The sequence below is a fragment of the Cucumis sativus genome, chromosome 6 (assembly GCF_000004075.3).
Source record: "Cucumis sativus cultivar 9930 chromosome 6, Cucumber_9930_V3, whole genome shotgun sequence".
Classification (NCBI taxonomy): Eukaryota; Viridiplantae; Streptophyta; class Magnoliopsida; order Cucurbitales; family Cucurbitaceae; genus Cucumis; species Cucumis sativus.
In genome coordinates this window covers 23,868,533-23,882,555 of record NC_026660.2, presented here as the reverse complement: position 1 = coordinate 23,882,555, position 14,023 = coordinate 23,868,533, and the positions used below count along the sequence as shown (strand labels likewise).

General features: G+C 31.9%; 3 protein-coding genes across 5 annotated transcripts; 2 read left to right on the top strand and 1 right to left on the bottom strand.

Annotated features, from left to right (window-relative positions):
* The first annotated feature begins 475 nt into the window (after positions 1–475).
* On the top strand, positions 476–5,949 carry LOC101213678 (probable carboxylesterase 15). The gene is made up of 2 exons (XM_004143352.3): positions 476–1,420; positions 5,349–5,949. The coding sequence occupies exons 1-2, from the start codon at positions 765–767 to the stop codon at positions 5,653–5,655; spliced, it is 963 nt and encodes a 320-aa protein (XP_004143400.2). The 5' UTR covers positions 476–764; the 3' UTR covers positions 5,656–5,949.
* A 434-nt stretch (positions 5,950–6,383) lies between these two features.
* On the top strand, positions 6,384–10,288 carry LOC101219092 (EEF1A lysine methyltransferase 1). Its single transcript, XM_004143296.3, has 4 exons — positions 6,384–6,840; positions 8,996–9,154; positions 9,597–9,678; positions 9,811–10,288. Exons 1-4 carry the CDS (start codon positions 6,499–6,501, stop codon positions 9,954–9,956), a joined length of 729 nt encoding a protein of 242 aa, XP_004143344.1. The 5' UTR covers positions 6,384–6,498; the 3' UTR covers positions 9,957–10,288.
* A 673-nt stretch (positions 10,289–10,961) lies between these two features.
* On the bottom strand, positions 10,962–13,829 carry LOC105435895. 3 transcript variants are annotated; one of them, XM_031886953.1, is made up of 3 exons: positions 13,643–13,829; positions 13,139–13,290; positions 10,962–12,852 (listed from the first exon to the last, which is right to left on the bottom strand). In XM_031886953.1, exon 3 carries the CDS (start codon positions 12,731–12,733, stop codon positions 11,960–11,962), a length of 774 nt encoding a protein of 257 aa, XP_031742813.1. In that variant the 5' UTR covers positions 12,734–12,852; positions 13,139–13,290; positions 13,643–13,829; the 3' UTR covers positions 10,962–11,959. The 3 variants fall into 3 exon arrangements, with proteins under 3 accessions (XP_031742813.1, XP_031742814.1, XP_011657741.1); XM_031886954.1 differs by lacking the exon at positions 13,643–13,829 and adding an exon at positions 13,405–13,612; XM_011659439.2 differs by lacking the exon at positions 13,139–13,290.
* Positions 13,830–14,023: the final 194 nt, after the last annotated feature.

Sequence of the window (14,023 nt, the reverse complement as noted above, 5' to 3'; positions counted from 1 at the left end):
TGCGGTGAAAGAAGTGAGATAAAGAACTAGTGAAAATATTTTGATAATTATATATATTATTCAAATGAGAGAACTTAAGAATTTGTCAATCTAAAGAGTTGATTTTGAGTGTTTCTCTTAAACTCGTTTATTTTTTAAAAAATCTTTAATATCTCTTTTAAATTATCACTTTTAAAATTGTATAACAATTCCGAACAACAAAACTTTGAATAATTTGATTGGGAATGAGATAAAATAAAAAGTTAAAGCAGATTAATTTGGTGTGTTTAAAGTGACATAATCAAACCATCTATTTCCATTTCTCCATGCCTTAATAAAACATATTTAGCTTTGTTAAAAAAATGTTTTTCTTTTTCATTCCCTAATGTGTTCTTTTACCATAAATTTACTACTTCAAAATTTTAATTTTTTTTATAACAAATATACATAAAACCGTGTACACAAATCTAAATGATTGACAAAACAATGAAAAATATTTACTATATTTTATTATATTTTTAAATTTATTGCTTTTACAATTTAAAAAATACAGGTGACATGAACTTTATTATCATCGTCTGTGTATGTATACGTATATATATTCAAACTTTCCATTGTTTGATAAGAAATGAATACTTAAGGATGAATTAAAATTTAAAAAGTAATTTTACAAATGAACCACCACTCTCATTGTAAATTACGAATGTACCCCTCTCCTCATTTGGTTTATAAAAGCCCCCTTCCCTCTTTCCCTCCATTTTCACCAATAACCAAAAAGAAAAACAATGGGTTCCCTTCCTCACATAGTCGAGGACTGCATGGGCGTTCTCCAACTCTACAGCGACGGCACCGTTTCCCGCTCTCACAACATCCACTTCCCTTTTCCCCTCACACTCGACTCCTCCGTCCTCTTCCGCGACGTCCTCTACCAACCCTCTCACGCCCTCCACCTCCGCCTCTACAAGCCAGCTCCTTCAACAACCTCCTCCCCCACTACTAACAAAAAACTCCCTATTCTCTTCTTCTTCCACGGCGGCGGCTTCTGCGTCGGCTCCCGATCTTGGCCCAACTCACACAATTGCTGCGTTCGCCTCGCCCTAGGGCTAGGCGCTCTCGTAATCGCACCGGACTACCGTCTGGCACCCGAGCACCGGCTTCCGGCCGCGGTGGAGGACGGAGCAAAAGCGATCGAGTGGGTGAGCAAGGCGGGGAAATTAGATGAGTGGATTGAGGAGAGTGGGGATTTGCAAAGGGTATTTGTGATGGGAGATTCGTCGGGAGGGAACATTGCTCATCATTTGGCCGTGAGAATTGGAACTGAGAATGAGAAATTTGGAGTTCGAGGTTTTGTCTTAATGGCCCCGTTCTTCGGCGGAGTTGGGAGAACCAAATCGGAGGAAGGACCGGCTGAACAATTTTTCGATTTGGAAGCGCTTGACAGGTTCATAATTCTCTCTTCCTTCTACTTCCAATTTTCATTTAATTACGTATACTCCATATTTTGCTTCTTAACCTAAAAAGAAAAATGAAAATGATCATTTTATCTTTAGAGATTCAAATTAAACACGATGGGTTAAATCGATCAATCAAAAAACTAATTGATTATTAGTATTTAAATTGTGTATATTCAATCTATTTCTTTTCTTTGCATTTAGGTTATCATAAGCTTATAACTAACTATGAAGAGATTCCGAAATTCCATTTGGTGGCGCTTTGAGTTGACATAAAGTTTCAAGCAAAACTACACACTATTTTTCATTTCTCTCTCTTCTTCTTTTTTATTCTTTTCTCAATTTTGTTTTTTTATGACAAAGATATTTTTTGTCGCTATATATTTACTCTTTGTCGACTCGAATAAACGTGATCTAAAAGTTGATTAGAAAACGTGTTAGTAGTAAATATGTCGGCAAAAATTAAATTTTTCGTGCTTTTTATGTCGGTAGAGCTTGAAATCATTGCAACTTGAATATAATTTTTTTATAAAGTTTTTAGATTTCTAGATGTAACACATTTTCCGAAGATTTGAGTTATTAGTTTTAGATTTGAATTTTTTATCATTTCACATTATTTAATAAAAAATAATTATAAATTAAAAGTGAAATTTAAAATTGAATTTTGTTAGTAGAAATGAAAATGAGTATTACAGTTGATTTTTAATTTTTTAAAATTAATTAATATATACTAACACTACAAATTGAATTGAATGTTAAAAAGAGTGAATCTCCAACCTACAAAAATTCAAAACTGATAAAATTATAATTATTTGAAACCTAGCAATTAAATTAAATAAAAAATGAAAAAGACTAAAAATATATAATAATATTTAATTCATGAACTAAATGAAAATCAGAGAAATACAAAAAAGGAAAAAATAAAAAACATTTTTTCTTCACTTTTTGATATTACACTAAATTAAACATGAGGCGGATGAGGATTTAAATCAATTGTCCAAAAAATCACGATTGCTTATAATTACGATGACCCTCTTTTTGGTCAATTTCTAAGGCAATAATAAGCTTATTGGTAATAGAAAGAGATGATTATTAATATGAATTATATGTATGATTTCATATTTTGAATAAAAGATGGTAATAATAATAATGAAAAAAAACACATGACACACAAGGTGCCTTTCCCTCCATCCGTACGGATCAAAACTTTAGTTGGACTCTACAAAATTCTTATCCACATTCTTTTTAATTTTTATTTTTTAGAGAGAAAAAAATAAAAGTAAACAATTTAGTATAAAAGGGATGAATAGTGGTACAATATTCAAATTCATATTTATTTAATCTTCTAGGATTTTTTTTTTTTTTTTATAAATAGTACACATCATTTTTGTTTTCATGGTATCATTCCAAAAATTAAAAAAGAAAAAAGTATTTTTCATCCTATATTTACGTCACCACCACTCCACGTGGGTATTAATTGTTTAATTTCATACATCACCCTTTCTACAGTTTTATTAATTGTGATCATTATCTATATAAATCTCATCCACCTCTTTAATTTCTTACGCTAATTTTTCCTTTCCCTTCTCTTTTTTTTTTTGTTATACAATATGGACAATTTTTTTTATAAAAAAAAATATGTATGATAGAAAATTATAATATTTAGGTGTTATTTAAAATAATTTTCATTTTTAACGATGATATGAAAATTATTAATTTGCTCCTATGTTGACGTTTCTTTTCATATGTTTTACTTTTAACACTTCAACGTTGAAGTGGAAAATAGTTTTTTTTTTTTTTAATTTAGAAAAAAAAAAAAAAAAAGAAACACTCCCTACCACTTTCTTTTTCTTAATTCTTTGTTTTATTGAAAATAAATTAAGCAAATAATTTCTCACAAATGTCCTTTTCAAATCTCCACCATGGAAAAAGAGAGATCTAGTCAATGCCTTAATCTTTTATTTCTTTATTTTGACCCACTGTATCTCAAAGCTAAGCTCCTATGTTTTTTCTTAAATAAATTTTGTTTGGGGCTTTTTACAAAAATTATAAAACTATTTACCTCTTCATACAAAAAAATGTTAAAATACAAATGATTTTTTCATTATCACTTATATAATATTATGAAGTTCTTTTTTTTTGTTGGTAAATCCAAAACAACCCACAATCAATTAATTACATCCTAAACAAAAATAATTATTATCAAAAAATTAAAAAAATTGAAAATAAATATATAACATAACAATACTACTATTATATGTTTGTATGATCTAAATTTTAAATAACGTATGAAACAAATACATTAAAATGTAAGTTTCTCAACTTCTCAATATAATTTTATTAGACAATTTAATTTTGTTGTCATCTTCTTATTCATCAAAATTTTAATTGTATACTTATTTTATATGTGAGAGGTAATTATTGTTATTATTACTGTAACCAATTAAAAAATCTAAAACTTTTAATATTTGGAATTGCCATTTTTTTCTCCTCCATTTTTTTTCCCTAAAGCAAGCCATTTTGAACATTTATTTAGTGGCCACTTATTTTACATTTTGGAAGTGAACTTTATGGAAAAAGATTAAAGGGAACAATTATATATTTTTCATAAAATCTAAGTTGAGATAATGGTTAATTATTAAAAACGTTTTAATTTATAATATATATGTGCAAGTGTAGTGTTTGTGTGTGGCAAGATTTGATTGATCTTCCTTTTGGAAAATGGCTCTCCCTTTGTATTATAAAATTTGTAGTGGATAAGTTCATTGAGTTAATATATTAATTTAATTTAGTTGACCTAAATCTTTGAGTATCTTATATATCTTATATGTAAGAATCTCCTATTTTAACATTAATTATTCTTAAATTCAAATGGGAATTAACTTAATTAACTTTTCTTCAATGCATAGATTATTAATTTTTCTAAAAGATGACATAATACAACATGTGAAACTTATCTTCTCAAATAATTCATTCAAACAAAATCTTCCGCAAACAATAATTACTTTTTAACTTTTTTAAAAAGAAAAAATTATTACTGAAAAATAAAGACTTTGTTATTTATTTATTCATAGTGGAGTTGAAATTAGAAGGTCAATCAATTGATTTATTTATATTAAATTGATAATTAATCCAAAAGACAAGGATTAATCAATAATTCAACAATGAAATAATTAAAGAAAATTATCAGGGGAAGTTTTTAATTATTGGATAATCTAGCACATAAATCTCTTATAAAATCTATAGTGCTTTTTCTCCAATCAATCTCTCACACACAACCCCTTCCCAATCTCATGTTTCTAAGTCCAAATCTTTTGGAAAAGAGGTAGAAAATGATGGATTGAATCCAAAAAAGATTTCTATGACAAATTAAGCCATTCTCTTTGTAGTGATGTCAAAAAGCAATACCAACAAAAAGTGAAGTAATTGTGTTGTGGATGGCAATATGTTGGGTGAAAATATTAAAAATTTTGGAAGTAAAGTTTCGTGAACGCCTCTTCTGAACCAAAGGTTTATAATAGATTAGATGAGATACGTTTGAATTGATTTAAATGCTTAAATTTTCTTCTTCTTCTTCTTATTTTTTTTCTATCAACAAATGCTTGACTTAAGGGCTATAGTTACTCGGATACATATAAATAGTTCAAGCATGTGTACATATAATCTTTGTTATCATGTTGCTATAGACTAAAACATTCATTGTTATGAACCAAAATATAAGTGTTGTTATATAAACAAACATATAGTGGTTGTTTACACATTTTTATTCAAACCCTTGTAAAAATTGATATAATTATAAACTCTCAAGTTCTCAACACTTTTATATAGACTAAATAAATCGTTACAAAATAGACTCATTAATTAAACTCAAAGATGATAGATTAGGGTAAATTTAACTAATGTTTAACGTGGAAACAGGTTTTGGAGGCTATCATTACCAATAGGAGAAGATAGAGACCACCCATTAGCAAACCCATTTGGGGCATCAAGCATGAGTCTTGAAGAAGTGAATTTAGAGCCAATTTTGGTGATAGTTGGTGGAGATGAAATGCTTAAGGATAGAGCGGAAACCTATGCAAAAACACTTTCACAATTGGGAAAGAGAATAGAGTATGTGGAATTTGATGGAAAACAACATGGCTTCTTCACTAATTCTCAAGACACTCAATTGGCTCATCAAGTCATTGCCATTATCAAAAAATTTATGCTTCATAACTCTGTTTGAATTAATAATGAATTTCAAATTAATTTTTCACACCTACAATAATATAATTCTAAGGGTTGTTTTCTTTTTTCTTTTTCCTTTTTGTTGCAAAGTTTGGTGTGTGTTAGGGTTTAGGGTTTGGAGTTAATTAATGAGTTGTTTTGAGTTATTTCTAGTTTTGTATTATTTGTCTCACTTGGTTTTGAGTTTAAAAAGGTGTTTTACAACATATGTAATTGATATTATTGTGAGAAGATGTAATTGTTATATTTGTATCCCATGTAAATGTAGAGGTGGAGAGTTGAACCTGTGTGACCTCTTGTCCACATGTACATACAGGTGTCAGTTAAACTAAATTCGTGTCGACAATTAATTAGTTTTTTTTATGATTATGAATTTAACTATAATAATTTCAAATTTATAAAAAAGTCAATAGTTTCAAAATAACATATATTACTTTCCGAAATTAATTCATAATATTTAATAGTTTTTTTATAATAATTTTTAAGTATAAATATTTTTTATATAATAAATCAAACAAAACAATGTATATAAACACTTATGAAATGTTTAAATTTTAATTGATTTAAAAAAATATTTAAAAGAGAATGTATTATTGCAAACATTTTTTTTTTATATATATATAATCGAAAGGCTTCCTAAATTTAAATGCTAAATATTGGTTGAGTTTAGGGATGTAATTAATGAGGATGAGGAATTGTATTACTATGTATATATAAATAAAAGAAAAGTATACTTTACCTAAAAGCATTTCCAACAAATAGAATTAATTCCCTCTATCATTTATCGCCGCCGCTTCTGTTCTTCGCGCGAGAGAAAACGGCCTCAAAGATTACATCAGAAATGGAGTCACCCACCAAATCGGAGAGCATTTGTAGGGACCCTACAGTTGTTGAAGAGGATGATGTTGATGATGATCCGCCATTGCTGAGCTCTCATGCCCTAGCTGCACTAAAGGAGTTCCTTGCCGAACAAACCCAGCCCTCCACTGAGCCTCACTTGGAAAATGGAGTTTCCGAGGATTCGGAGGTCGCTTTAGTGGCGGAGGATTGGAGGCTGAGTCAATTCTGGTACGACCGGGTCACGGCGGAGACAGTGGCTGATGAGGTTCTTACGCTATGCCAGAACTTTGATTCTCCTCGAGTCGCATGTATTGCTTGCCCGACTCTCTACACTTATCTGAAGGTAATTGGATAGTCGTTTTTGTTTATCATATTTTGGAACTTGAATTTACTTGGTTGAGACTGGAATTTCAAGTGGGGAGCAGATAAATGTACATCCCTTGAATCATACCGATGATAAGAATGTGTTTTACTCGCTTTATACCAACGTAACATGTTATGAACTTATGGTACACCTCACATTTTGATTTTAAAACAAATATAAGTTGCACAAGGAATGATTTGTTGTTTCACTTTATAGTTAAAAACTGGTTTTTGATGAGAGGAAAATTTCGTTCGTGGAAAAAGGGACGAGGCTGGATATGTTAAGAGGCTGATGGACTCTCTAATTAATTGGATATTGAAAGGGAAAATTTAGAAATTGACATATCTAAGAGGAAAAAAAAAAGCCTGTTTCAAGCTCAGGATCACTAAATAGCCCTGAAATATCTGATGTATGAGCTCCAAAGCCATGGCTCCAACGAACATGGTCCACTCGGCTTTAGGTTTGCCATGAAGACAGTGTAAAAAACACTTCACAATTGCAGTAGAAAATAGTTCAACTGATGGCCAGCACCATGTAGATTATGGAAGAGAACCGGGACCAAACTAATTGGAAAAGGTGCATTTTATAGGAAGGCTTCCATTTATTTTCATTAACTTACTACGGGCGAGAGTCCAAAGAAGAATTTTATGTTTATTTTTATTTAGGGGCCTTGCTAGACATTTTCGCTTGGAAAAGCTTAGTGATTCACATTGCCCTTAGCATTCGTTAGATCCTTGGACCAGTGATATTTCACCTTTTGTTTACTTCTTGGCCATTCGGTTTGATGTCTACACTGGTACACCAAAGGTTACCCCATTCTACAACTTCCCTATCATTAAGAGTCCTTTTGAATCATTGGATTTCTGAGCCAATGATCAGCATCATAAGTCATAACTCCAAGCCCTTTCCACAAGAGTTAATGACAAACTTGTTCAGTAGTCCTTCAAATTTTGAAGGGATTTACTACAAGTAGAGATAGTATATGGGTTTATTTGCTCAGTGACTTGAAGCTTGAATTGATGTACGTTTATCATCTTTAGAAAATTAGGACTTCATTTGTTACTGTTTCCCAATTCACATTGTCTCAGTCCATTCGTAGTGATTAGAAGCCTTGTTCTTTTCTGATCTCTTTCATTCACCCCTTCAGGATTTGAGACTATTAATACTTCCTGGAAGGATTTGAGCTTTTTTCTATTGGCCTCCTAAAGTACTAATTATTTTAAGCTATTTTTGTAGACATTAACCCATGATATTTTAGACTATAAGATTTGACAAATTAATAGTCTATATAGTCTCAAACCCTCCAAAGAAACAGGAAGCTCAACAATATAGAGACTATTATTTGTCAAGGCTTATAGTCTCAAAACCTTATGGGTTAATTTTGTCGAAACATTACTTGTTGAAATATGGTTTGAAAGGAATCAAAGGGTTTTCCATGATAAACCCCTACAGTGGATTGACTGTTTTGAAGTTGCAAGACTCAATGATTCTACTTGGTGTTCTCTTTCTAAGCTTTTTGCGAGTTTTTCAATTATTTATTTGAACTTAGGAGCTTTTATCTTGTCTATTTTGATCATTGAATTGTCTTGTACCTTTGATGGCTTATATTTTGTTTCCTTGTAATTTGAAATATAATTCTCCTTTCATTTTATCAATGATAAGATGTTTTCCTAAAAAAAGAAAAAAAGAAGTTAGGATTAGAAATATGTAGTTTGAACAGAAAATGAAATCTGACCATGAATTCATTGTACTGCAAATTCACAAGGTTATTTATTATTTATTTTTTTCAAGTTGATTCATAAACGTTACATTTTAAATTTAAATTATAAATATTCTCTAACACAATTTGATTTGGTTATGATAATAGTTAATGTTTGGTTGCGAGGTTTTGCACTGGTGCAGTGCACCAGTGCCTATAATTGAGCCTAAGACATTAAATAGTCTATATGAGTTGTGAACATTCTTTTGAAACGAAAACCTTATCCTTTTTTCCAAACCAGATTGTTATTTTCTTCACCTTTTTGTTTGTTATAAACCAAAAGTAACTCGTTCTATTTTGAAGCCATTTTCTTCCAGAACTAACCAGTTTCTCAATTGACTAATATATTGCCTTAGTCTGATCTTCATTTGTCAGAAAATTGGCCCCAACGTATCTGCACAACTTCTTGAGTATGACAAACGCTTTTCCCAACATGGTAGTGAATTCACATTTTACGATTACAATGAACCGGAAGAATTGCCAATGGAATTGAAGCACAATTTTCAGATTATAGTAGCGGATCCTCCTTACCTGGTGAGAGATAATGTCTTTGCCTATGTTTAGTTTTTCTTTTCTTTTTTGTACACTTTTGGATGCTTAATTTGTGAATCAGGGTTAAATATCCTTCTCGTTTACTGGATTTTTGTGTATGTGTGCGCACATGTGATTATTATCACATCCTTCTCAGAATGCTTTACGGAAAAATCCGTTTCTTTACTCTACCAAGTTTGACTGTTCTATTTGAACATTCTAGTTGTGCGTAACACTAACAATACATGAGTTTACGTCATATAAAGACTGAACTCATACAAACGACAGTTTTTCTACAAGACCGTATAACGCAGCTTTCCCAGTTGATGATTCTGTATTCTGATTGTATCAGTGCTTTGGATTATATATATATATATATTTGTTAAACAATGCTTCTGTACCAAGCTATGATTAATTTGTGCTCCGTTTATGTTCCTTCTGGCAGAGCAAAGAATGTTTGGAGAAAGTCACTCATACAATTTCTTTTCTAGCACAACACAGTGAATCATACCTGCTATTACTAACAGGTATTGCAACGATGAACAACCCTTGTGCCACTATTATATATTTCACGTTGCAATTTGTTTATATATCTGAGATAATTGTGATTTTATTCTATTGGTTTCCTTATGATTCCACATTGCATCATCAAATTGCAGGAGAAGTGCAAGCAGAAAGAGCAGCTGAGCTAATGGGTTTCCATACGTGTGGTTTTAGACCACACCACTCTAGCAAACTCGGGAACGAGTTCCGACTGTTCACGAACTATAATCCGGGGACAAGATTAGGAGGTTGGGAGCAATAGATTTTGGATCACTATTTTTCTCTCTTGTAATTTTAAAGAGGCACGTGGATTAGAAATCTCTCATCTCATCATTTTGTATTCCGTTCAAGTGGTGGTGATGGTTCATGCCTACAGTCGAAGAAGGATTCAGTGAGAACTCTGTGAACTTGTAGAAGTGAATTGGTGCAAAAGCCAAAATGTAATGGGCAAAGTGCTTACCGTTGGGAGTGTAATTAATTTAAAGTACCGAGGGAAAACTAACGCTCACTAGTACTTGTAGTGGAAATATTTGTAAGCTCCATGATTTCTATTAGTTGGGGAATAGACTGTTCATTTTTGTTGTTGAGGGCTGATTTTGAAATGACTAAAAACCCTTTTGTTGTTTTTAAAATCATTTAAATCATTCAAAATTAATTTTAATAGTATGAAAAAAGCATTTAAAGGTGTAAAATTAAAGATTGAATTAATTTTGATTATGTCACAATGTGGATAAAGAATGGAATTCTGAAAGCAGTTCAAAGGAGTCCATTTTGCTAGATTTGAGAACATTAAATCAGCTCGGCTATTGAAATTTAGATAAATTGCAAAAAATCACTTTTAGATTTTATCTGTTATTTAAAAAATAACAATATTGCCCTTGATTGTCCATAAATGATTCAAATGTACAATTGGAGTCCAATTTAGAAATCAACTAGAATTTTAAATGGAAACTAATATTTGGAATATATATGACAATGAACAAGAGTGTTACTCTAGATCTTCGTTACACCAGGTCTTAATTTTTGTCTATTATATTAACATATCTCTACCATAATAGTTTTTAAACGTATGGAAGATTAATAGTAATATAACATTGTACATTTCCGAAAGGTTACTGATAAAATAAATATTGTAAGTTAAGGAATACTTTTAAAGCAACAGGTAAAAGTTGAGATAAAACTGTGTTAGTTTTGAAATTACAAGCTCAAGCAACCACAGTCTTGGCAAGTGAGTAAGAATAGTTAGCAAGGAAAGTGACTTAGGAGATGCAAAGAAAGGCTGAAGTCTTTTATAAAAACTAAATATATTAATAAAAAAACAAATTAGGTGCAATCTTCAGATTAAAAAGAGGACACTCTATCCAAAAAAGCTCTTTAGACCCATCAATCGAGAAAGAGACACCACAAAAAATAATGTGAAGAAATCAAACCTCTCTTATTTGACAGGGCACGAGCAACCCAATAGCAAGCCCTGTTATAAAACAAAAACACTAAAACCATTACCCCAGTGGGCGAGGTAAACAAAAAGAAAACCCAAAACAATCACTAGAGGGGCAAGATTAGACTATTCCATCAGCATTCGACATCAAAGATAAATCCAGGCAATCCTTGTTGAACATTTTGAAGACTTTGAAGAATGCTAGACCATCAAACTCAACTACCAAAGAAAGGCTGAAGTCTTTCTTCATACCTGAAAGACTGATCCTACAAATAGTATGACCAATATTTAAATTAGACTCCTTAAGCATATTCTCTATTTGAAAAAAAAATCACAAATTTTCTATAAGACTTTCCCAAATAACCAGTATATCTATCTCTACTGATTGCTCAATTAGCTTGGAATTATTTCAAACTCCTGGAGCCATTGCTGTGTATCTACACCAATGAACAATCTCCTACTTCACAAAATGGGGAATAAACTGAGAGCAGATGAAATAATCATACTAAATTCCCTCCATCATCATGCTAATTGTTGATAATATGATGATCTTGTTCTATATAAAACCCGGCAGATTTGAGAGAACATTGTGCTCTCATTCTTCACTTCCAAGAGCTGGAGCTTTACATAGTTCTCTGCCTACTTTTCAGTCTCTGATTATTGAAGAAGCAAATACACTCTTTCAGCCATCAATCCTTTGAAAAATCAATAGACACATTTTGAACTAAACCAATATATCCATCTCTTTGTACAACCAACAATTCAAGATACACCAAGAAGGGTGGAGTTGCTTACAAGGAAGCTGAAGAACTAGTTAAAATCATCGGTTAAATCCCGTAAACCGGCTCAAAAGGTTCAGAACTATAGGGTTGACAGACACACTCAATTGCGTGTATCAGTTTTCTACGTGGCCCTACCGCATTTGCGCCCATATCTTTCAGCTTTTTCATGGTTAGATTTACCAGGTGAAACTTACTGATACTCTTTCGCTGGAAAATACCTACAAATTGGTCCAGTCCTAGTGATTCCAACCACCTAATTAAACCTCCAGCCTTTTGCAGATTCCTTTCCAGGTTAAGCGCCCTGAGTCTTAGATTTAACAATGTGCCTCCTGTGAGAAAGCCACCAGGGCAATGCAGCTGTCTAGGCTGCTGTTTCATAGATTTCGTGCTGTTCGATAATCCTAAAACCTTATAAGACCTTGAATTGAAAACGTTGTCTGGATTTGGGGGTGTGACAGCTTGCTTCAATGGCTCTTTCCTTGTCAAAGTACAATGAGCAGCAGCAGATTTTGAACTTTGTTGATTAGCATTTTCAGAAGTTGATAGCAGCACATTAGCAGGCGCTTCAAGACATGTCTCTACAAGAGCTCCTGTTTGGCAATTTGATACCTTTTGGGTAATTGGTTGCAGCTGACTCTGTTCAACATTGGGGGGTGCGGATTTTGTTACTATTGAAATAGGAGGCACTAGGATTGTGACTTTCTGCTTCTTTACCACCACCCAACCATCATCTCCATGCATATCTAAATCAATAACAGAGTTTGAAGAGCCAGAAAGATGATTAGGACTGCTATTCTGTTTTTGCTTTGTTTTCACCATCACATTCAACCTGATTGTTTTAGACAATAAGCAACTGAAGTTGTTGATCCAAAGTAACGGTATAACTATGTAGAAAAAATACTCGAATATATATCACTTGTAGCTACTTCTCACTTGTCCTGCAATAAGAGAGAACGAAAATTTAGCATCAATAGACAAGTTACAGTTCCAGTCTCAGATTTCCAATTAAAAAAGTAGAGGTAAACATCCAAAATCCGCATGCTCAAAAGTTTAACCTTCCATGATGCTAGTTCAAGCAAAAGCATAACTACTCATTACATGCATACAAGCATAACGTAACTCAACTCAAACACATATCCAGTATGAAGAATTGATTTTGTTTTGATTTAGATGTGAAATAATCCTCACATAGAACTTATCACTTGGGATCCCCCAGTTCCTCACCTCTTCAGCATTCCCAACTAAAATTCTGTATGCTTCTCTACTCATAGCATTCTCTTTACAACTTTGGAAATCCCAATGAACTTCCAAGATTCTAACCCCTTAACGAGTGGATATCTTCAAGCTCACACAATATTGTAAATTCACAAGCTAATCTGCATTTTCAAGCGAACAAAAACCTTTACACTTACCCAAAATCAGTATACAGAACTACTCCCAAGTGTTTCATGAGGTACTATCAAACTCCATAACACAGCAATAGCGTTTACCTAACAAGTAATTTCTGTAAAGAAGATCACAATTGAACGATGCAGTTTCTAAAATTGTCTTCGCCAAACTGATTTAGAACTTGAAGAAGATTCGAAAGGTTCACTAACTGACAATTGAACTCGTCCAAATGCTCTATATAAGCTCGAAATCATAAAATTCAACTTCATTGCAACATCTCAGACTCGAATAATGGCCAGAGAACAAGAAAAATATAAGAACAATGGTGGAAGCACGTACCTTAAATCGGATCTAATCGAGTGAAAACAAAGATGAACTCCACGTCGTAAATATAGGAATCGAATCAAAATCGGATGAGAAGAAGCCGAAAAATCAAATCTTGTACTCTCTTTGTTGGTTACTTTCTCGGGTTCTCAATTTCTATTGTTTAACAAAAATTCTTCTTTTGGAAAAATAATTTACGAAGTTCGTATAAATTTATATGTTTAAGAAAAGTTTTTCTAATCTTTCGGAAAATATTATTTCTTTTTTACCAAATTTACATTTCCGTTTCAACCGATTGAGTTTTATTCCTTAAAAAAAAAAAAAAACCTATTTAATACTCTAATCATTACTTATATTCCATTGGCTCAAATTATAATACTAACCATTTTAATTAAT